The sequence below is a fragment of the Pseudophryne corroboree genome, chromosome 3 (assembly GCF_028390025.1).
Source record: "Pseudophryne corroboree isolate aPseCor3 chromosome 3, aPseCor3.hap2, whole genome shotgun sequence".
Lineage (NCBI taxonomy): Eukaryota > Metazoa > Chordata > Amphibia > Anura > Myobatrachidae > Pseudophryne > Pseudophryne corroboree.
The window spans coordinates 235,399,336-235,421,959 of record NC_086446.1 but is presented as its reverse complement, the minus strand read 5'-3'; the positions used below and the strand labels follow the sequence as shown (position 1 = coordinate 235,421,959).

The following is a 22,624-nucleotide window of genomic DNA, read 5'->3' as shown; positions in this document are numbered from 1 at the left end:
CCGGAATGAACACTGCTGACAGTGCTATCACATGATTTTCCGCCCAGCGAAGAATCCTTGCAGCTTCTGCCATTGCCCTCCTGCTTCTTGTGCCGCCCTGTCTGTTCACGTGGGCGACTGCCGTGATGTTGTCCGACTGGATCAGCACCGCTTGACCTTGAAGCAGAGGTCTTGCTTGGCTTAGGGCATTGTAAATGGCCCTCAGCTCCAGGATATTTATGTGAAGTGATGTCTCCAGGCTTGACCACAAGCCCTGGAAATTTCTTCCCTGTGTGACTGCTCCCCAGCCTCGCAGGCTGGCATCCGTGGTCACCAGGACCCAGTCCTGAATGCCGAATCTGCGGCCCTCTAGAAGATGAGCAATCTGCAACCACCACAGGAGAGACACCCTTGTCACCCCACCCCAGCGCTGCACATCCAGGCTGAGGCGATAGCTGGTCGCAGTATAACACCAGTATGTGTGTATATTCTTTTTAGGATATTTTCCAGCCTCCTATCAGCTGGCTCCTTGAGGGCGGCCGTATCTGGAGACGGTAACGCCACTTGTTTTGATAAGCGTGTGAGCGCCTTATCCACCCTAAGGGGTGTTTCCCAACGCGCCCTAACTTCTGGCGGGAAAGGGTATACCGCCAATAATTTTCTATCGGGGGAAACCCACGCATCATCACACACTTCATTTAATTTATCTGATTCAGGAAAACTACATGTAGTTTTTTCACACCCACATAATACCCTTTTTTGTGGTACTTGTAGTATCAGAAATATGTAACACCTCCTTCATTGCCCTTAACATGTAACGTGTGGCCCTAAAGGAAAATACGTTTGTTTCTTCACCGTCGACACTGGAGTCAGTGTCCGTGTCTGTGTCTATGTCGACCGACTGAGGTAAATGGGTGTTTTAAAGCCCCTGACGGTGTTTGAGACGCCTGGACAGGTACTAATTTGTTTGCCGGCCGTCTCATGTCGTCAACCGACCTTGAAGCGTGTTGACATTATCACGTAATTCCTTAAATAAGCCATCCATTCCGGTGTCGACTCCCTAGAGAGTGACATCACCATTACAGGCAATTGCTCCGCCTCCTCACCAACATCGTCCTCATACATGTCAACACACACGTACCGACACACAGCACACACACAGGGAATGCTCTGATAGAGGACAGGACCCCACTAGCCCTTTGGGGAGACAGAGGGAGAGTTTGCCAGCACACACCAAAACGCTATAATTATACAGGGACAACCTTTATATAAGTGTTTTCCCTTATAGCATCTTAATATATAATCATATCGCCAAATAAGTGCCCCCCCTCTCTGTTTTAACCCTGTTTCTGTAGTGCAGTGCAGGGGAGAGCCTGGGAGCCTTCCCACCAGCAGTTCTGTGAGGGAAAATGGCGCTGTGTGCTGAGGAGATAGGCCCCGCCCCCTATTCCGGCGGGCTCTTCTCCCGGTTTTTCTGAGACCTGGCAGGGGTGAAATACATCCATATAGCCTCAGGGACTATATGCGATGTATTCTTTAGCCAGAAAAGGTATTAACATTGCTGCCCAGGGCGCCCCCCCCAGCGCCCTGCACCCTCAGTGACCGTTGGTGTGAAGTGTGCTGAGAGCAATGGCGCACAGCTGCAGTGCTGTGCGCTACCTCATGAAGACTGAAAAGCCTTCAGCCGCCGGTTTCTGGACCTCTTCTTACTTCGGCATCTGCAAGGGGGTCGGCGGCGCGGCTCCGGTGACCCATCCAGGCTGTACCTGTGATCGTCCCTCTGGAGCTAGTGTCCAGTAGCCTAAGAAGCAAATCCATCCTGCACGCAGGTGAGTTCACTTCTTCTCCCCTAGGTCCCTCGTTGCAGTGAGCCTGTTGCCAGCAGGACTCACTGAAAATAAGAAACCTATCAAAACTTTTACTCTAAGCAGCTCTTTATGAGAGCCACCTAGATTGCACCCTGCTCGGACGGGCACAAAAACCTAACTGAGGCTTGGAGGAGGGTCATAGGGGGAGGAGCCAGTGCACACCACCTGATCCTAAAGCTTTTACTTTTGTGCCCTGTCTCCTGCGGAGCCGCTATTCCCCATGGTCCTGACGGAGTCCCAGCATCCACTAGGACGTCAGAGAAATCCTGTTCTATCTTTCTTCTATTAGGGAACATTGCAACCATGGGGAAGTTCCAAAGATGCGCCTATGAGAGGGTTTGCTCAGTCCTAGTTGTGCACTGCACTTTTCATCCAAAGCTAGCATTTTAAGATGCAAAAACATTAACATGTTAAAATCTGGAAAAAAACATGGACAAACAACCAGGTGGCTTCCCAATACAGCTGCTCTGCTACGACCCAAGTTGTGCCACAGGAAGCACTCATTAATGTGGTACAATGAGCTGACCTAAGCCTGAAGAATTACTATAATCCCTCTAGCAATGCTATGTTTTCTTGCTAACCAACCTTCCCTATGTGGATTATAAAGGGCTAGTGCCATACAATATTTGTCCTCCATAAATAAGAACTTCTTTTTTAATATATCTTCAGAGATCTAAGTCGAACAAATGAAGAGAGTTATGAACCAAGGCAGATCTCTGCTTCAGAGAAGGGATAACAATGTCCTGGTTAAGAGTCATGACACCACCATGGGCTGGCGCCCTGTCAACATAAAATTGTAGAAAAGCCGACTTACAGGGTAAAGTACCCTCTTATAAGCTATCTTCACAGGGAAAGTGGCCAAATGGATCATTGATTTCCATGTAAGAAACTTTCAATTCAACAGTGTGCAAATTACCAAACGGGGGGAGGATCAGAGTAGAGGACCAAATGTATATCACAAGCACAGTAACAGGGGCATATGGTGGTTATACACAGAGAACTCCCTGTGATAATGTCTGAACCTCTGGAAGCCTCACATGCTTGTTACTGTACTTCAGTTTGTTTAGTCTTACTGTCTTCTGAAAGAAAATTCAAAGGACTGAAACCTGAACTTTAAGAGAAGAAAGCCCCAGGCCGCTGTTGAGACAAAGGGGCATAAGTATCAAACCTTGGCGAGTGAAAAGTGGAGCGATAGAAAGTCCCTACCTATAAGCGCCTAACTCATTTTTCAAACCCAGCCTGCTAAGTGACAGTTAGGAGCTGATTGGCTGGAACTTATCTTTCTCCAAGCTTTGATAGATATGCCTCAAGAGCTTTTCCTTCCCACTCTTAATTGTATGTCTCTGTATATATCAGTTTTCTTCCTTTATGCATGGTCTGGATGACTTCTTGTGAAAGGCCTTCACTTAGCAGATACGTTCTAAGTTGAAACTTCCACACTGCCATCCTTAGAATGTTGGTGTTTCGCAATCTGTCTGGAGAGACTGGTATCACTGGATCACTGGTGTTTTATCAGTTTTGCCCTGATGAAGTATTACTTTCAGTGTTAATGTTACCTTGCACTGTATCTTTGGTTTGTCTCGCCCCTCAGTTTCCTGCCTCCTCTATCCCACTTTTGTTACCAATCGATCCCCATCTGTCCATGCAACTTTTTAACTTCAATGCCATATCATAACTTGATCATCTCTTCTTCCCTCCCCCTCTCCACTCCATCACTCTCCTTAGCATTCCCGTATTATACCCACCCTCCCCCTCTCAATCCCCCTACACCAAACCCAAATATCGACAGCATACCACAACCACTCAAACCTCACGGACATCTTTCCTCATCATTCCCCTCTCATGTGTCCTCTACAATGCTAGGTTAGTCTGCAATAAACTGACATAAATAATCTATTCACCTATCACAACCTCTACGTTATACCAGAAACATGCTTATGCCCTACCGACAGTGCCAGCTGCTCACTTGTATGGGGGCCTATCCTTCTCCTTCACCCACATCCCTAGACCCAATGGCTATTACCAATGCGGCATCCGGGTCCACCTATTCCACTGCTGCCCCTTTTGGGTGATTTCGCCTGAATTCTCTGTCTCCACCATCTGCCTTTTCCATTCTGTGCACTTCTACATCACCACAATCTATAATCTTCCTGGGTCAGTTTCCATGATGCCCTTGGCTACACATACTTCTCCTCCTTTCCAAACTTTTCTCTCCTGTCACCAAACTCTCCTGCCCTGACCAGGCTGTCTACCTTTACCAGAGAAAGATTTGTAGATGAGTTGCTCTTCCTAAATTATTGATGAAAAGTGCGACAGTAGTGTGTGAGTGACTTTTTCCAAATCCACTTTGGATTATAGTGAGCTTTTAATATGTGTACATGGAATAGTGGAACCTCTCCCAATCCTGCTCCCTCCAGGATGAGGCACTTTCTCACCCTTGAAGCTACTAAAAAATCTCAATCACGTCCTTATGTTGCATAGATTATTGTAACCTACTCCTCATTGGCCTACTGAACTCCTACCCTGCCCCCTCAGTCCATCCTTAATACAGTTGTCCGCCTCATTTTCCTATCTTGTCACTCAAGCGCTCCAGTGGCTCCTTGACCTTTAGACATTCAAACACCTCTAACTCACCTACAAAGGCTTCAACCCCTGTCTATCATGATCTTGGCTAATTCCTGTATTCTTGAACTCAACTTGAAACTCTTTATTTTATTAAAATTATTATCCTATATTTATATGGCAACACAATGGTTCCACAGTGCCTAACAAAGTACATAAACAAATGATCAAAACAAGAAAACAACAACTTACGGTACAAGACAATGTGGTATATAAATATTTCTGCATCAGTACACATGACACTGAAATAAGTGTCAGGGTGGCAGAAATACAGTGCTATGTGCCGTTGTAGGGAGTATGGAGTAGAAGATAGTCTAAGTAAGAGAAGATGAGCTGGGCAGCTGCACTGAGTATAGATTAGAGTGGAAAGAGATGGAAGCCAGGAAGACCGATAGGAAAAAATTACAGTAGTCCAATATGGAGATGATCAGTGAGTGGATGAGTGTTTTCGTAGTATCCAGGGTGAGAAAGGGTCTAATCCCAGAAATATTTTTGAGATGGAAATGGCAGGACTGCAAGAGATACTGAATGTATGGTCTGAAGGAGAGGAAGAAGTCAAGGATGACTCAAAGACATTGTACTTGGAGGCTAAAGCAGATAGTTTTGCTGTCAATAGATAATGAAATTGCGGGAAATGAGGTTATGCGGGAGGGTAGGAAGATGATCAGTTTAGTCCAAGACATGCTAAGCTTAGGAAAGCACTGGGACATCCAAGAAGAGATAGCAGAGGGACAGTTGGAGATAGTGTGGAGAGAAGGGAAAGGTCAGGAGAGGAAAGGTAGATTTGAGTATAATCAGCATGAAGATTATATTGGAAGTCAAAAGAGCTCATGAGCTCATCTAAAAAGAGGACGTAGAGGGAGAAAAGGAGATTTATGTATGCCATTTGCATTTACTGACTAACTTACTCTTTAGAAAAGACTGTGCTTCTATCAGAATCTCACTGCTTTGCGTTCTAGCATATTGATTGGAAGCTTTGCCTCCCCAAGAAACCAATGATGCAGCAGATGAAGATACAGCACCACAATTGACCATCCCTGAAGGCTAGTATCTGTAGTACTGATGGTCCAGTCATAGAAGGAGAAGGGGATACCCTTGTTTAGCTTGTCTACTTTCAACCATCACAGGAGAGACTATTGTGTATAAGGTATCAATCTGATGAACTGGTGACTAGTTGAAGGCTGGTCATGGATCACACTGACAGAATATCTTTTTATTAAATTCCCAAAGGAACTGTGCATATTGCATCACTTCTGTAGAGGAGACCATCTTCCAAAATTATTTTATACATTAGGTGATTTTTTGAAGGTAGAGAAAGCTCTAACCAATTCCTTGATAGCTTAGATCTTTTCTACAAGTAAATGGTTTGCTGCCTTGTGTCAAAGAGGGGACAAAAAAAACACAATGCCAGAAGCAGGCTTCATTTCTGAAAATGTATTATCCAACAATGGGGGTCATTCCGAGTTGTTCGCTCGTTGCCGATTTTCGCTATACTGCGATTAGTCGCTTACTGCGCATGCACAAGGTTCGCAGAGCGCATGCGCTTAGTTATTTTACACAAAAGTTAGGTATTTTACTCACGGCATAACAAAGCTTTTTTATCGCTGTGCTGATCGTAGTGTGATTGACAGGAAGTGGGTGTTTCTGGGCGGAAACTGGCCGTTTTATGGGAGTGTGCGGAAAAACGCAGGCGTTCGAGTTGCAAAACGCAGGAGTGGCAGGAGAAATGGGGGAGTGGCTGGGCGAATGCTGGGTGTGTTTGTGACGTCAAACCAGGAACGAAAACGACTGAGCTGGTCGCAATGGCTGAGTAAGTCTGGAGCTACTCAGAAACTGCGGGGTAATCGCTACGAGAAAATTAGCGAAGCTTTCGTTAGCAATTCTGCTATGCTAAGATACACTCCCAGTAGGCGGCGGCTTAGCGTGTGCAATGCTGCTAAAAGCAGCTAGCGAGTGAACAACTCGGAATCACCCCCAATATGCTGTCATCCAGAAGTGACTGAGAAGAGGAAAAGTAGATAGTCTAAATAAGGAACCAAGTGATGTCCCTTGATCTTAACAGAACAGAGTATGTGCTAGGTCATCCCCATACTCTATGAGCCACTGGCAAGGCCAAAGAGAAAAGCTCTTAACTGAATATTTAAGTCAAGAACCCGTAATATGTTGAGGCTCTGACGTTCTTCTTTGATTGGGTTGTGAAGATAAGCATGTGTTATGTCCATGAATGCAAGAAAATTGTAGTGGCCATTTATGAGAGATCTCAAGGAGTCCACCTCGAACCTCTCCACTCAAAGACTGGTGCATAGGGATTTCATATTCAAGATGGGTCGATAGGTTCTGTCCAGTTTTACGAATGAAAAAAAAAAGATTTGGAGAGAGAAAAATAAATAAATAAATTTGGGCCTTCTGGGACCAGATCAACCCATATGACAGCACTGACCAAATGGCCTCCCTGAGGGACAATCATATGATAATTTTCCTGGAAAGACCGGTGGAAAACAACCACCTCGGTGTAGACCCTTGGGAGTCAAAGCTGGTGTAATAGCAAACATTATGCAGTTTGCTTATAAGAGGGCTAGGTTGCTCATGCCTGTCTATTCCTCTGCTATCCCCTAGATGTAGAGTTCTTAAGCTGACAAGAAAGTGAAAGGAGCAACATTTTATACCTGCATTCAGTATCAGAAAAGAGCACTTTCCTCTTATAAACTTGACAGGTCATTTTAGTAAAGTTGTGGTTTACAAAGTACATTGTCTTCAAAAAAGCAAGGTTCAAATGTCTTTTTGGATTTCCCATCAGCATCACATGGTCTAAGACAAAGTGAGCATCTATCAACCACTGCTTGGGCCAAGATCCTAGATCCAATAAGTCCAACATCCGGAGCTGCATCACCCCAAGTTCTATCATGCTTTGCTATTGTTCAAAATTAAAACCTCTGATTTAGGGTTGTCAAATTAGAACTTAACAATAAGCTGTTTTTGAACAACACAATAAAATGAGAGACTTATAGGCCCTAAGCATTACACGATTTTCACTGAAAGATATGAACGATCTCGTTCATTAATGAACAAGATATCGTTTCAAATCTTTCAGTTGTGTAGGCACCAACGATGCGCGGCCCTGCGCTCGTTCATTATTGGTGCCAGGTTGCTTATACATGCAGGCCAATATGGGCAATCTCGTCCATATTAGCATGCATTGCTATGGGTTCGGGTGACGGGGGAGTTTAGAAACTTCACTCCCCCCCGTCACTCCTCCCGTCCCCCGCCACCGGGTGTCGCCCGTCGGCCGTATTGGCCATCGGGCACCTCAGCGGCATATTGCCTAATGTGTAGGGACCCATAACAGCAGCACCTGCTGCCGCATACTGTAAATGGATCTTAAAACAGCATCACACTTTTAGTCTATGCTATACATGATAAAAGCAGCATTCAGAATGGGTATTGTAAATATTTTAGATAGGCAGCAACTCCACTTTGTGATCTCATTAGGCTGGCAAACAAACAACTACCAGAAACCTCAGTAGATTTTTTTTTTTTCTTTTTGTTTGATTTAAACTAAGCATCCCCTAAGGCAGTGTTTTTCAACCTATGTACCGCAAGCAGTTGCCAGGTGTGCCACCCGCCAGAGATGCGTGCCGCCGCCAGCAAGAGATGCCCACTACCGCCCACGAGAGAGACCTGCCGCCATCATCCAGAGATGCCTGCCGCTGCCGCCCACCAAAGAGACCCGCCGCCGTTATCAAGAGATGCCTGCCCAGCTGCCGCTGCCAGCAGTAACCAGCTTGGGCAGCGCTGCACTTCTGTGAAAGCCGTCCCGTGACCTATGATGAACCGCACGTCCCATTCACGCCTGGAGAACCCGACCCACTGCTACTCTGTGCTGCCTGGTCACGTCTCAGCGCTCCTCACTTCTCCCCCAATAAGAGTGAAAGATTATTTTCAGGTATAAAAAAAAACCAAAAAAAAAAAACAAAAAAACACCCATTATTAATAAGTGTAATTACAGTGGGTTGGGGGCAGGTGTGTACAATTACTATGGGGGCATGTGTATATAATTAGTATGTGGGGGCAGGTGTGTGGAATCACTATGGGGGGCAGTGTGTGGAATTACTATGGGGGGGGCAGGTGTGCAGAATTACTATGGGGGGGCAGGTGTGTAGAATTACTATGGGGGGGGCAGGTGTGTGGAATTACTATGGGGGGGGCAGGTGTGTGGAATTACTATGGGGGGGGCAGGTGTGTGGAATTACTATGGGGGGGGCAGGTGTGTGGAATTACTATGGGGGGGGGCAGGTGTGTGGAATTACTATGGGGGGGTAGGTGTGTGGAATTACTATGGGGGGGGGGGCAGGTGTGTGGAATTACCCCTGTGAGGCACTGATGGCGTGCCTTCGCAATTTTAAAGTCTTGTCCGTGTGCCGCGAGTTGTAAGGTTGAAAACCACTGCCCTAAGGGCACTGAGAAGAGGGGTAAGGATAGAAGATAAACAATTTGTGTTTCTCTTACGTCCTAGAGGATACTGGGGTTCCATTTAGTACCATGGGTATAGACGGGTCCACTAGGGGCCATGGGCACTTTAAGAATTTGATAGTGTGGGCTGGCTCCTCCCTCTATGCCCAACTAATTACCCACACTGGCATAAATAGCCTTAAAATGGTTCTCTCTACATTTTAAGCAGCAGTTTACCTCAGTCAGTATAAAAAAAGCGGGAAGACTGCGCGCCTTTGAAGGGACAGGGCCTTCACTATGAGAGGACCCAGCAGCTCACCAGCGCCATTTTCCCTCTGCAGTGGACACAGATGCTGACTGACAGGGATGCGTAGCTCCTCCGGAGAGACTCCAGATTATCTCAGTGGTATCAGGGGGTCATAGCGGGGGGGGGGAGTGATTCTTAGTGTACTAAGTCCCCTATCAAAGTACTTAGTCTGCGACCTGGCTAAGCTTGGCATTAACGATAAGGACGTGGTGGGGACTGGCTCCCAATAACTCTGTCTCCCTGAAGGGCTCTTTGTGGGTTGATTGTGCTTAACCTTTTCCTGTGTGTGTGCTGTCACATTTACATTACGTCAGGCAAAGAGTGTGTTTCTTGTACAGCGGAGTGTTCCTCCTCACCATGGGGCTCACTACTGTGTACTCAGGGCAGTGCACCTTCCCAGAATAGCGGGGTTGAACTGGATTGGGTTACTTCCATTAAGGGAATGATCTCAAATATTTCTATAAAGCTATCCCACAATGAGAAAGAGATGCAATGCTTAAGACAGACTGTGGATGACATTATGAATAGAGACTCAGTCCCTAAATCAGCGTCTCAATCCCCTCCCATTTGTCCGCAAAAACAATCTCCAGCCCATGTCCTGCAGTCTAACTCCTACGGGTCAGACATGGAGGGAATAGAGGCTCTAATAGAGGCTATCAGAGATGTTCTGCAAATTCCTGATAAGGTGTCAGAGGAGTGTGAGGAATCTTATTTTAATGTAAAAAAGAAGTCCTCAGCCACTTTTCCTGCGTCAAAGGAATTGAATACCCTGTTTTAAGAACCGTGGGTTAATCGTGATAAGAAATTTCAAATCCCTAAAAGTTGCTCTCATCTTTTCCTTTTCCCCTAGAGCAGGGGTGGGGAACCTTTTTTCTACCAAGGGCCATTCGGATATTTATAAAATCCTTCGGGGCCATACAAAAATTATCAACTTAAAAATTAGCCTGCCTCCAGTCACTTGTTATGCCCCCTAGTAGTGCCGCTTACACACACACACGTGCGCACGGAAAAAAAACACAATGCTCACCAGCCCTGCTCCTGCTTCTGGACCGCTGCCCTCACTCTCCTCGAAACTATGGGAGATGTCATGACGTCTCTCCCATAGCGCCGCACAGCCACATATGTACACTGCCTGAGCCAGAAGCTGGAGCTCAGCAGTGAGCTCCTGCCTCTGGCTGCTGCTGAGGAGCTGGGCGCCCGCTGGTGGTAAAATCTCAGCGGGCGCTGGTCATCTCTCGTTGAGGTGAGCCGGGTCGGATCAAGTGGCTTTGAGGGCCTTATACGGCCCTAGGGCCTGAGGTTCCCCACCCCTGCCCTAGAGGATAGGAGAAAATGGGAAAATCCACTGATAGTGGACGCATCAGTCACGTAAAATTGTATTGCCTGCCCCTGGTGCAGCTTCCCTAAAAGATACGGCTGATCGTAAAATTAAGACTACACTCAAATCATTGTACACAGGTGCTGGGGTGACCAAAAAAAACAACTACTGCATGTGCGTGGATCACTAAAGCCATTGCTAAATGGTCAGGTAACCTAACTGAGGGGTTAGATTCCTTGTCTAGGGGGGATGTTGTTTTTCAACTGCAGCATATACGGGACTCTGTGAACTTTATGGTGGAGGCCATAAAATAGATTGGTTTGCTTAATGCACGCACCACCACTATGGCACTGTCAGCACGTAGGGGCTTGTGGCTACGCCAGTGGACTGCTGATGCGGACTCCAGGAAAGGCATGGAAGGCCTGCCACTCACAGGCGAGGCCTTGTTTGGAGACGAACTAGACAAATGGATCTCCAAAGCTACTGCGGGTAAGTCTACGTATCTTCCTTCCGCAGCTCCCCCAGCCAGGAAAGCTTATTCAGCTTCAAATTTACAGTCCTTTCGGACAGCCAAGTTTACGGGAAAATCTAGAGGCGCTTCTACGTCTTCCAGAGGTGCAAGAGGTAAAACATGCAAACCAGAAACTGCAGGTGCTCAGGAACAGATTCTTCAAATCTGGCTTATCAGCTTCACAAGAGGCAAGTATAACTTTACAGCAGGCCATCCAAAAACTAGTACAGACTCAGGTCATTGTTCCAGTTCCACCTCATCTGCACAGCAAGGGATACTATTCCAACTTGTTTGTTGTACTGAAACCGGATGGTTCGGTTCGACCAATTCTGAACCTCAAGTCCTTGAATCCGTTCTTAAAAGTGTTCAAGTTCAAGATGGAGTCACTGAGAGCGGTGATCTCAGGTCTGGAGGAGGGTGAATTCCTTGTGTCTCTGGATATCAAGGATGCGTACCTTCACATTCCGATCTGGCCGCCTCATCAGGCTTATCTACGGTTTGCACTACAGGACTGTCACTACCAGTTCCAGGCCCTGCCATTTGGTCTCTCTACAGCACCGAGGGTATTCACCAAAGTGATGGCAGAGATGATGTTTCTCCTTCGCAAGCAGGGACTGAACATAATTACGTACCTGGACGATCTTCTGATAAAGGCGCCGTCCAGGGAGATGTTGCTTGACAACATTGGCCTGTCAACCAAATTTCGCCAGGATCACGGGTGGTTTCTGAACTTTCCGAAATCTCACCTAGAGTCAACACGGAGGCTCCTATTCATGGGAATGATACTGGACACTGAGTCGCAGAAAGTGTTCCTTCCGTTGGAAAAGGCATTGGTAATCCAGTCGATGGTTCGGGATGTCCTGAAGCCAACCCGGATATCGGAGAATCTATGCAATCGACTTCTGAGGAAAATGGTGGCCTCTTACGAGGCGCTTGAATAAGGAAGGTTTCACACAAGACCCTTCCAGCTCGATCTGTTGGATAAATGGTCCGGATCACATCTTCACATGCACCAGAGCATCCGTCTGTCGCAAAAGCCAGGATCTCCCTTCTGTGGTGGCTACAGATTTCTCACCTCATCGAAGGTCGGAGGTTCTGAATTCAGGACTGGATCCTGTTAACCACAGACGCAAGCCTCAGAGGTTGGGGAGCAGTGCCCCAGGGGGTCCAGTTTCAAGGAAGATGGTCAAGTCAGGAAGTCACCCTTCCAATTAACATTCTGGAACTCAGGGCCATATACAATGCCCCTTTGCAGGCTTTTTATCTTCTTCAGGAACGGGCCATTCAGGTCCAGTCGGACAATGTGATGGTAGTGACGTACATAAACCGACAGGGCAGAACGAAAAGCAGAGCAGCAATGTCAGAGGGGTCAAGAAATCTCCTCTGGGCAGGAAAAAACACTGTTGCATTGTCGGCAGTCTTCATTCTGGGAGTAGACAACTGGGAAGCAGACTTCCTCAGCAGACACGACCTGCAGCCGGGGGAGTGGGGCCTTTACCCGGAGGTGTTCAGGTGCTTGTCACGTCGGTGGGGATATCCACACATCAACATGATGGCCTCTTGTCTCAACAAGAAGCTCAAGCAGTATTGTTCCAGGTCGAGAGACCCACAGGCAGTGGCGGTGGACGCTCGGACGACTCCATGGGTCTTTCAGATGGTGTACGTGTTTCCTCCACTTCCTTTCATCCCAAGAATTCTGAAAAGAATAAAAAGGGAAAAGTTCAAGCAATTCTCATTGCTCCAGACTGGCCAAGTAGGGCCTGGTACGCGGACCTCCTGGAGATACTCCTCGAAGATCCATGGCCTCTACCTCTTCTCGAGGATCTTCTGCAACAGGGCCCGTTCATCTATCAGGACTTACCATGGCTACATTTGATGACATAGAAGTTGAAAGCTTAACAAAATTATCGCGACTATGATCAAAGCCAGGAAGGGGGTAACGTCTAAACATTACCACCGTATTTGGAAGAAATACGTCTCTTGGTGCGAGTGCAGAAAATATTCTGCTGTGGAATTTCATCTGGGACGTTTCCTGCAGTCAGGTGTGGATGTGGGCCTATGTCTGGGCATGAAAGTCCAGATTTCGTCCTTGTCCATTTTCTTTCAAAACAATTGCCATCTCTTCCTGAGGTCCGGACGTTCTTGAAAGGGGTTCTGCACATCCAGCCTCCCTTTGTGCCTTCCACGGCACCTTGGGATCTCAATTTGGTGCTGCAGTTCCTCCAATCGGACTGGTTTGAACCGTTACAGGAAGTAGATGTTAAATATCTTACGTGGAAGACCGTCACACTGTTGGCCTTGGCTTCAGCAAGACGTGTGTTGGAACTGGGGGCATTGTCTTACAAGAGCCCCTATTTAATTTTCCATGAGGACAGAGCTAAACTTAGAACTCGCCAGCAATTTCTACCTAAGGTGGTGTCCGCGTTTCAACCAACCTATTGTGGTTCCGGCTGTTACGGATACCTCTGTTACTTCAAAGTCTTTGGATGTTGTGAGGGCTTTGAAGGTGTATGTAAAGAGAACAGCTCGTCACAGGAAATCAGACTCGCTGTTCGTGCTATATGATCCCAATAAAATTGGGTGTCCTGCTTCAAAGCAGACAATTGCACGCTGGATCAGGTTCACTATCCAGCATGCTTATTCTACAGCAGGCTTGCTGGTTCCGAAATCTGTACAGGCCCACTCTATAAGGTCGGTGGGTTCTTCCTGGGCAGCTGCCCGGGGTGCCTCGGCTTTACAGCTCTGCCGAGCAGCGACTTGGTCAGGTTCGAACATGTTTGCCAAGTTCTACAAGTTAGATACTTTGGCCTCTGAGAACCTTCAGTTTGGTCAATTAGTTGTGCAGGAACCTCAGCACTCTCCCACCCGGTTTGGGAGCTTTGGTACATCCCCATGGTACTAAATGGAACCCCAGTATACTCTAGGACGTAAGAGAAAATGGGATTTTAATTACCTACCGATAAATCCTTTTCTCGTAGTCCGTAGAGGATAATGGGCGCCCGCCCAGTGCTTCGTTCTTCCTGCACTGTTACTTGGTTAAGTATTGTTGTTTGGTTTAGCTGTTGCTGTTTAAAGTTGGGTTAGCATAGCTTTCCTCTGTTGTGTGTGCTGGTTCGGAATCTCAAAACTATCTTTATCTATCCTTCTCTCAAAGTATGTCCGTCTCCTCGGGCAGAGTTTCCTAGACTGAGTATGGTAGGAGGGACATAGAGGGAGGAGCAAGCCCACACTATCAAATTCTTAAAGTGCCCATGGCTCCTAGTGGACCCATCTATACCCATGGTACTAAATGGAACCCCAGTATCCTCTACGGACTACGAGAAAAGGATTTACCGGTAGGTAATTCAAATCCTATTTTTTCCTTTTAAATACGGAAACCTGATGTGCTGCAATAACCAAACTGCCAACTCTCTGTTCTATAAAGCACTCTCTCAAACCCAGAGAAATCGGAGTTCTGCAGCAGTTCAAACTCTTCTTGTGAAGAAAAATCAAAATTAGAATCCTCATTGATGGGAACATGCGTTGCATACGGACACTTACAAGGTCTTGGGTCTATTCTATTAATCTCTCCAGTGAGGAAGAGTATTGTGCCAGACCCATTACTGATATTTCTAAATTCTTAGCCCAAGGATGCGCAATCTGGCTAGCACTGGATTGAGCCTGCATCTTGGCATGGTAATTCCATCTGATTCTCCCCCCCCCCCCCCCCCCCCCCCCCCCTTCCCCAATTCTCCCAATGGACTTACAGTAGATATTGAACCAGTCCTGTTACCCATCATGGCAGCATAGGTACAGGAGTACAAAACAAAGTAGTAAGTCTGGTACAGTTAAATGGGAGAATATAGAATATGACTCAGTGAAGATAAGGAAAAGAACAGATGTACTCTATGTAATACCACAATTAGAACATTCTTCGGTTCACCACTACTTTCACAAACAGAAAGGCAAGAAATAGAGGTATTCAGAACAAAAGCTTCACAGAGAGAACTAAAATGCAGAGGAGCCTTTGCAAGATATTTTGCTTCCTCCTATTACCCTTCTCTACACTAGTCAAATCAGGACCAGCCATCAAAAAAAAGACATCTAGTGGTGAGACATCCCCTCTGGAGCAAGAGATGGGAAAGAGGCAAATGCAAGACGTGTAACTTCTTGGGCAGCTAATTTAAAACTGGTAAACCACTTGTAAGGGGCCTTCCTTCAGAAGGAGTATATTTGTTTAATCCTAACTGCCCAGCTCCTGTACCAGTCACAATATCCCATGGTAGTAGTGTCCCTCAATAGGAAGACACAGAAATGGCTCATAACAAAACATTTTGACCTTTAAATTATTTTAAATACAGGAAGTTTTTTAGTACAGAAAACAACTCACAATTCTAGCTTCAATTCTGATAAATTCTAACCTATCATATAGTAGCAGAGAGAGATGCCGGCACAGCTTCACCCTCACTTCATTATACCAGATCACATTGAATTCCCCTCAGCTCATAGGCTATTCCAAAGCTCTCAAAAAGCTAAATTAACTAATTAATAACACTGTATTGTACCCTTATCTTTCATTCAGTTTTATTTTCAAGCGTGCATATTGGTGAAAACATAAGACAAGAGAGAAAGACTGGGCAAATAACAAGAAGAAAAGAAAGAGCTTGTATTTTTAATCCTTTACTTCGCCGTAAGCAAGAGGCCTACATGTATATGTACAAATGGCTAGCTTACTTCTGTACTCCCACGCCTAAAACCGAGAACTTTACAGTACTGAAAGGGTTTAATACACAGTTTATGGACCAAATAAGGTCAATGTGTTTTTTTCTGCGACTAGGAACAGCAGGAAATGTTAGCCGCTGAAATAAAAACAGGAAATAATATAAAATACCATTTAAACACATGCAATGTATCATAAATCATGCACAGTCAGATACTGGGGTGGCATTCTATTGGGCGAGTTACTGATCCGTACACAGTGGACATGAAATGTGCAGTACAAAAGTAACTGAGAAATGCTGCTGAAAACCAGTGGCATGGCATAGGAATCAATAGAGTTGTATACAATCTTACCACATATGACAGGTGTTCTATGGTGCTCCAATAGTACAGCTGGCTATAACTGCACATACATAGCGACAGCGATAACTGGCAGATTGCATTTTCAGCTAGGAACTATTGCCATCACTAACATGGTCACATATGGAGCTCCATATTGGATGCAATTCTGAGAAAAAACTGTCCATAGTATAGAAAAGATAAGTGGGTGAGGAGGGAGTAAGAATTAATGAATAGACTGACACCTTGCCAGGTTTAGATAACATTGAGAATCATGTTTATTCTAACTTCAACTAACTGCAATTACTCTACTTCATTATGAACCACAATACTGTCACCCATTATTACTACTTCTTTTTAAAACAATGTCCATGTACATTTCACTACCATATTTACTCTAATGTTCAGCACCGAGCGAACTGATGTTAAATGTGAATACTCATGGTGTTCACTGCCGATTCTGTATGTGTCTACTACATAGTTCAATAATAGAGAGCAATCATCTGTCAACTTCTCCAGCTTGTCATCATGTATGCTAGCTGCACATAGTCAAATCTTGCCACTTTGACTCAAGCACTGCATGACATGATTAAGAGGCCTGGCTAAGGAACATTGAAAAGCCATAATACCAGTGTAAATACCAACACATTGCACTGATGCCAGTTTACCGTTAGACATCAGATTTCTCAGGCATTACCCTTGTTACTGGAGCTTATGGTCATCCCCATTGACCTGTATGAGGACAGTAACAATGACTGTGACAAATGTATTAACCCAACTCAAAACGCTGTTAGCTTGCCTTGTCAATAATGGCCCAGGTTTCACTGCATTCTTCTTGGACAAATCTTTATGCCCATGCATGGATATTTGCTGCTTATGTGCACAGAAATCTTCTTCGTCAAATACTTTTTTTTCTTACTGGGGTCCTTAGAGGATCCCTGGAATAAGTTGCTGTGATATTTCAGCGATACATAATAAGAGTTCTGCACCAATGACAAATAAACGTACCATTTCCAATTTGGCCACAGAAACCATGTTATTGTCAATCCACAGTGATTAGTGTATGGTCACTGTGCTTACTTGAACAAACTTGAAAATGTCACTAGAACAACTGCAGTTGTTGTATCATTACTATTTTTCTATAAACTTAGGGCTCAATTCAATTAGCCGGAAACAACATGTAGACTCCAGAAACAGCACATCATCCCACCCCCCCTCAATCTCACTGATTTCTGTACTTGGCCTTATTGGTCTGCAAACAAAAATCAGCAGTCCAGAACTACCGTTAGTGAGGCATATAGCCACACTATAAGGTCCCCATACACTACAACGATAATGCCCGATTTCATCCGATTTCGACCTTTCGGGACGATAAATCGAATAAAAAGTGGCAAATCGGATGTGTTTTACATCCGATCCAATACGCAGTCCCATGAGCATCGGATCGCTGCCCCTAGGTCGTTAGTGCTGCACTCATGATATCTTTGATCCCACAGGCATGGCAGGGATCGCATAAGATAAATCGTATGCAAAAGGACCGCATAAGATGTATCTTATGCGATCCTGCCGCCCGGGAGGCTGCGGGCGGTTCAAGGGGAATCTTATGCAACATGAGTGTCCAACGTGTCACTGTAGTGTATGGGGCCCTTTACTCAGTCGCACTCTCTAGGCGAGTCTAAATGAACTGACCCCTCAAATGTAATACTGTGAATAGCAATTGAGTGGTGCTGTGTGTTGTTCTGTTTGTGAAATATTTGCTCAGACTGCTTTCCAGGTACGGCATGGCGAGATTGGGTCACTGCCACAACCATATCAGCATCTAAGGATTCTGGGAAGTCTTTAATGAAATACCCGGATGGAGAGAATTCCAATTAAGAAGAAAGACAAACTAGAGCTCATGCCCAGCTAATCATAAACACTGTGTGTTACGTGCATCAAGTGCATGACAATCTTTACTTGTACGATTACAAATCTGGTCTTGGTGCGTATATTTAGGGCACATGGGCCCTCTGAAGCTATCTTCTCAGAGGTGTGAGAAGATTCAGTCTCTGTGCCAATGTTAATGTTCCCAGACAAAATTTACACAAGATCATAATAAACAGAGACATTAAATATTAACCATTACACAGCTTTCGGGTTCCACTTACTGGATTGCTGACTGTCCCCATGTTCTTGTGATAATCCTTCTGGATAAGCGACCGCTGGACCTACAAACAAAGAAAAAATATGAAGAACCAAGATAACACAATTTCATGTACTTGTAACTACAGATTACGAGGCTTAAACTCTTTGATGGACCAAATATAGAATAAGCATGCTGTAAGAAATCTGAAGCGGAGCCTAAATGACAGAAAATGAATAATATATACATATAATAGTCAGTGAACACCTGTATGCAAGGACTGCATTTATTATGACACTGCGCAATGAGAGAGTTGGACAACAACACGTCTTCCTTCACGCCTAGTAATTTAACGTATGACTCAGTCACACAAAGCAACTTGAGCAAACATATGCCAAACATGACAGCCTCTCTTTTCATATGCAAGATAACCCTATAATGTGAAAACAGACTTCATGACTTCTACACTTAATATGTACGTTTCCTCATATACATCTAATAGTGAACATATAACTAATTTAGTAGCTAACATACAGTATGAGACATTTATTGGAATGCCTTGCCCCTCAGCCCACCAACACTTTAATTTTAAATGACGGCGACAAAACCAGGGGTCAGCAATGTCTAATGACATAATAAATAATAGCCTACACTATCAAATAGAAATAAAATGTGAAATCTCATAGTTTACATACCAACGTTTCATTTTCAATGTTACCTTGTATTTCATTAGCTCTTATTGCCTTAGAAAGGGAAGTATGATGGGTTTTTAATGGCTCATTCACACCAACAGAAACTCATCATAAATGCATGTACAAAGCACATGCAATGTTGACGCCTTGAGCAGAACCCCACGTGTTAGCAGATCATGTAACTTGCAGCATGCACCATTTTATTAACAGCGAAGGGGGTTTTCTGCTGAAGGCAGAAAAATAGAAAACTCTTTTTGGGGGAACCATTTATTTATATAGGACGGTTCACATCACACACAGATATAAAGCGTTCCCCCATAAAGAGTTAAGCAGAAAACCTCCTTTGCTGTGGATTTTACACCATCAACACATTAAAGGAGAATAAACATTTTCGTATTTAATACCAACTAATTGTTGGCTCTAATATATCACATATAGAATTAACTTACACTTTACCTTTTTCTAAGAGCTTATACTGTGCAAGATTTTCCTCCCTTTTTCCCCTGTTCCCTTGAAACTTTAACATGTTATAACCACCTATCAGGGCTCCTGTCATCAATGCATAGGTGTATAAATGGGAGGCTTTGAGAAGAATGTATTTATATGTAATGACGTTTCCAAATGCTAACTGCATTCTAATCACAGTTGTGTGAAAAAGCCCTAACATGAGTACACACATCATAAAATGTAACACCAATATAATGTTATAGGGAATTTATTTAGTCACCAATGCTTTTGATTCAGTATCACATTAAGAGCCTTAATAAGGAGCTATACTACTTATATGAATTCTTTGATGTTAAAACCAAAGATATATTTAAACTCACTGTACATCCTCCTCAGGCGTCCCACAGAACTGGTTTCACAACACAGATTCAGTTTGGACACATGGTAAGACACAATTTAGTGTCTAAATGAATGCAGGGTGTCTTCCATGCTATGTACTTATATATGGAGTCTGGTTTTCAGAGAATCCTAGGTTCTGAAGTTTCGCTCTTACAAATGTTTGTCAGCCAATAAAGACATGGTTTAGTATTAATAATATTGACTATTGCTCAGTTACACTTTCCAATCCATGAGGTCTATTTACTAAGCCTTGCACTGAGATAAAGTGGACGGAGATAAAGTTCCACCCAATCAGCTCCTAACTGCCATGTTACAGGCTGTATTTGAAAAATGGCAGTTAGGACTGATTGGCTGGAACTTTATCTCCTTACAAGGCTTAGTAAATAGACCCCCATGTTTGCTATTAACATTTCTCAGAACCTGTTTTTATCTTGAATGACGTGTCAGTTGGAAATGAAAAATCGAAATAAATAAAAGTACTCCTTGAGTGTGGCGCTGGGTTTATTACGAAATTAACATTTAATGACATTATTGTAATTACTTTTGTTTATTGATAAGAACAGTACCATATCTGCAGCAAATGCACTCTACACTTCAGTATGGCTTATGAGTCAGCCCTTCTACTGACTTTTTATTTGTTACTAAACACAGGGCCCTTGGGAGGTGATAGTGTCCACCGCTCCATTCGGCTGTGCGGGCGCCCGGAGCCTCCTTTGAGCGGCCGCCCTTCCCATACTGAAGCGTTTGCCTCTGCCAGCCTGCGGACTGCTCCCTGGACCCCTACTGCTCTCTATGATGCCTGCATTCTCCCTATAAACCTCAGGTATCCAGGGGACTGAACTGCTGCTGCGGGGGGGGGGGGGGGGGGGGGGGTACAATTGTTGGGAGCCTGTGCTAAATCTTGTTTGCGGTGGGTGCATCCTCTCCCCCCTTCTCTTCTCCTGGTCTATAAAGTTCTCTGGTCCTTCCCATACTACTACAGGGATTGAGCTCCCTTGGCAAGCCCAGGAGGCATTATTGTGGGAATTGGAACTACGGGCCTTAAAGGGACAGCGTCTGTTTAAGTGGGATACTGCCTAGTTCCCTGCTCCAGTCCATATTTGTTGACATCCACTGTGCCAATATTCAGCAATACAGCCAAGAATTCTGGTCCTACCCTATATATAGATATATATGTATTTCTCGTGACTATTGGCCTCATCATATTGTGCTGGTGCGTGCACCTTCTCTCTTTGCCTGCATTTGCTTTGATATATCCTACTGGTCATGTGTTGCGGCATCGTGTTATCCAAAATGGTGAGAGGCCGCCAGCACAGTGCGACGGCGGGTGCAATGGAAAAGTTTGTTCGTAATCCCGGTCCTCAACAGCAGAGGGGAGAGACTGTCCGATCTGAAGCATCACCCCCATCTCCTGCTTATAGTTCTGCTTCTTCTGACCCGCCGGATGCTGCATTACAGAGAGTGTTGGATGCCGTGACTGCTAGTGAGGCTCGCTTGGCTGATAAAATTGGGCAGGTGCAGTCTGACCTCTCCATTATCCATCAGGATCTTCAGCGGGTGAGGGAAAGGGTGGGAGAAGCCGAGACCCGTATCTCCAATGTTGAAGACTCTGTCGCCCCGTTGGGATGACGTACTGATGCTTTGGAATCTCAAATGACTGATGTGCGCAAAGAGCTGACGGATATGGAGGGACGCTTACGGCGTAACAATATCCGATTCATTGGCTTGCCTGAGAAGGAGGAGGGCTCATCTCCTGAAGAATTTCTCGTAAAATGGCTCAGGGATGCATTTGGGTCTGAAGAATTTTCGCCCTACTTCACCGTAGAACGAGCCCATAGAGTTCCGATGCGCCCACTACCTCCAGGGGCCCCACCCCGTACCTTCATCGCCAAATTCCTCCATTTCCGTGACCGGGACACTGTTCTGAAACTTGCTCGCACAAACGGCCCTCTAAAATGGAATGGGTCACCAATATCGGTCTTCCCGGACTTTGCGGCGGATGTACAAAAAGATAGGGCTCAATTCCTGCCTGTTAAAAGGAGGCTCCGTGAACTTGATTTGCCATATGCTATGCTCTTTCCATCGAGACTGCGGGTGGTGGCTGATGGTGAAACCAAATTTTTTACGACTCCTCGTGAGGAGACGTGCTCTTGCTGATCCTTGATTGTTCTATGTGGCTCTGGTTACAGGACTTTTGTTATATCGGCTATGATTATATGCATAATTACTGTGGGGCTGCAGGATGAGGGAGTGTTTAATTGTTTACTTATTTTTCTCTCCTCTTCTGCTGCTTTGCTTCAATTGTTCAGACCGGTTATATATTTCTTTGTAGATATGCCCTGACATGATCTGGGGGGAAGGGGGGTATATATATATGGTCCTACATTACCCGTATGTGTTCTATTTCGGATGTTATACAGTCCCAGAGGGAGAATCTATATGATTCACCCCTTTTTTTTTTGTGGGGTGTTGTGGTTGGTGGCTGGAAGCTCTCTCTTTTCTCTTAAGTGCCATTATATTCTTTGCCCCGCTTAGGGTATAATTTGCTGCTGGAAATTTTTTTTTTTTGTAGGTTCTGCCTGCACCAATTAATGGTGCAACAAGTTTTTGTCTGTTCTATTTTGTGGGAATTTGTATTCTGTTCTGGGATCCAGGTATGCTACATGTTGGGGGTGGTATACAGGGTGGGGGGAGGAGGGTTGTTTCAGGCTGCGGTTATTTTTTGTGTGGATGTTTGTGGTTTGACTGTATGTGGATTGCTGCTGTATTTTTTAGGCACTGGTGTCTTGCAATTACGCATCTGAGTGACAGATTTGGCTGGCTACGGGATAATGTCCTTATTATATTTTTTATTTATTATGGCTGGCCTTAAA

At 45.0% G+C, this 22,624-nt stretch overlaps 1 protein-coding gene across 15 annotated transcripts in view; it reads right to left on the bottom strand.

Annotated features, from left to right (window-relative positions):
- Positions 1–22,624, bottom strand: part of ZMYND8 (zinc finger MYND-type containing 8) — a 248,958-nt gene that overhangs the window by 151,125 nt on the left and 75,209 nt on the right. For all 15 annotated transcript variants that reach the window (XM_063958910.1, XM_063958912.1, XM_063958909.1 and 12 more), the window contains one exon: positions 18,239–18,298. In XM_063958910.1, the coding sequence (XP_063814980.1) occupies positions 18,239–18,298 (60 nt within the window). The remainder of the gene's footprint in view (positions 1–18,238; positions 18,299–22,624) is intronic.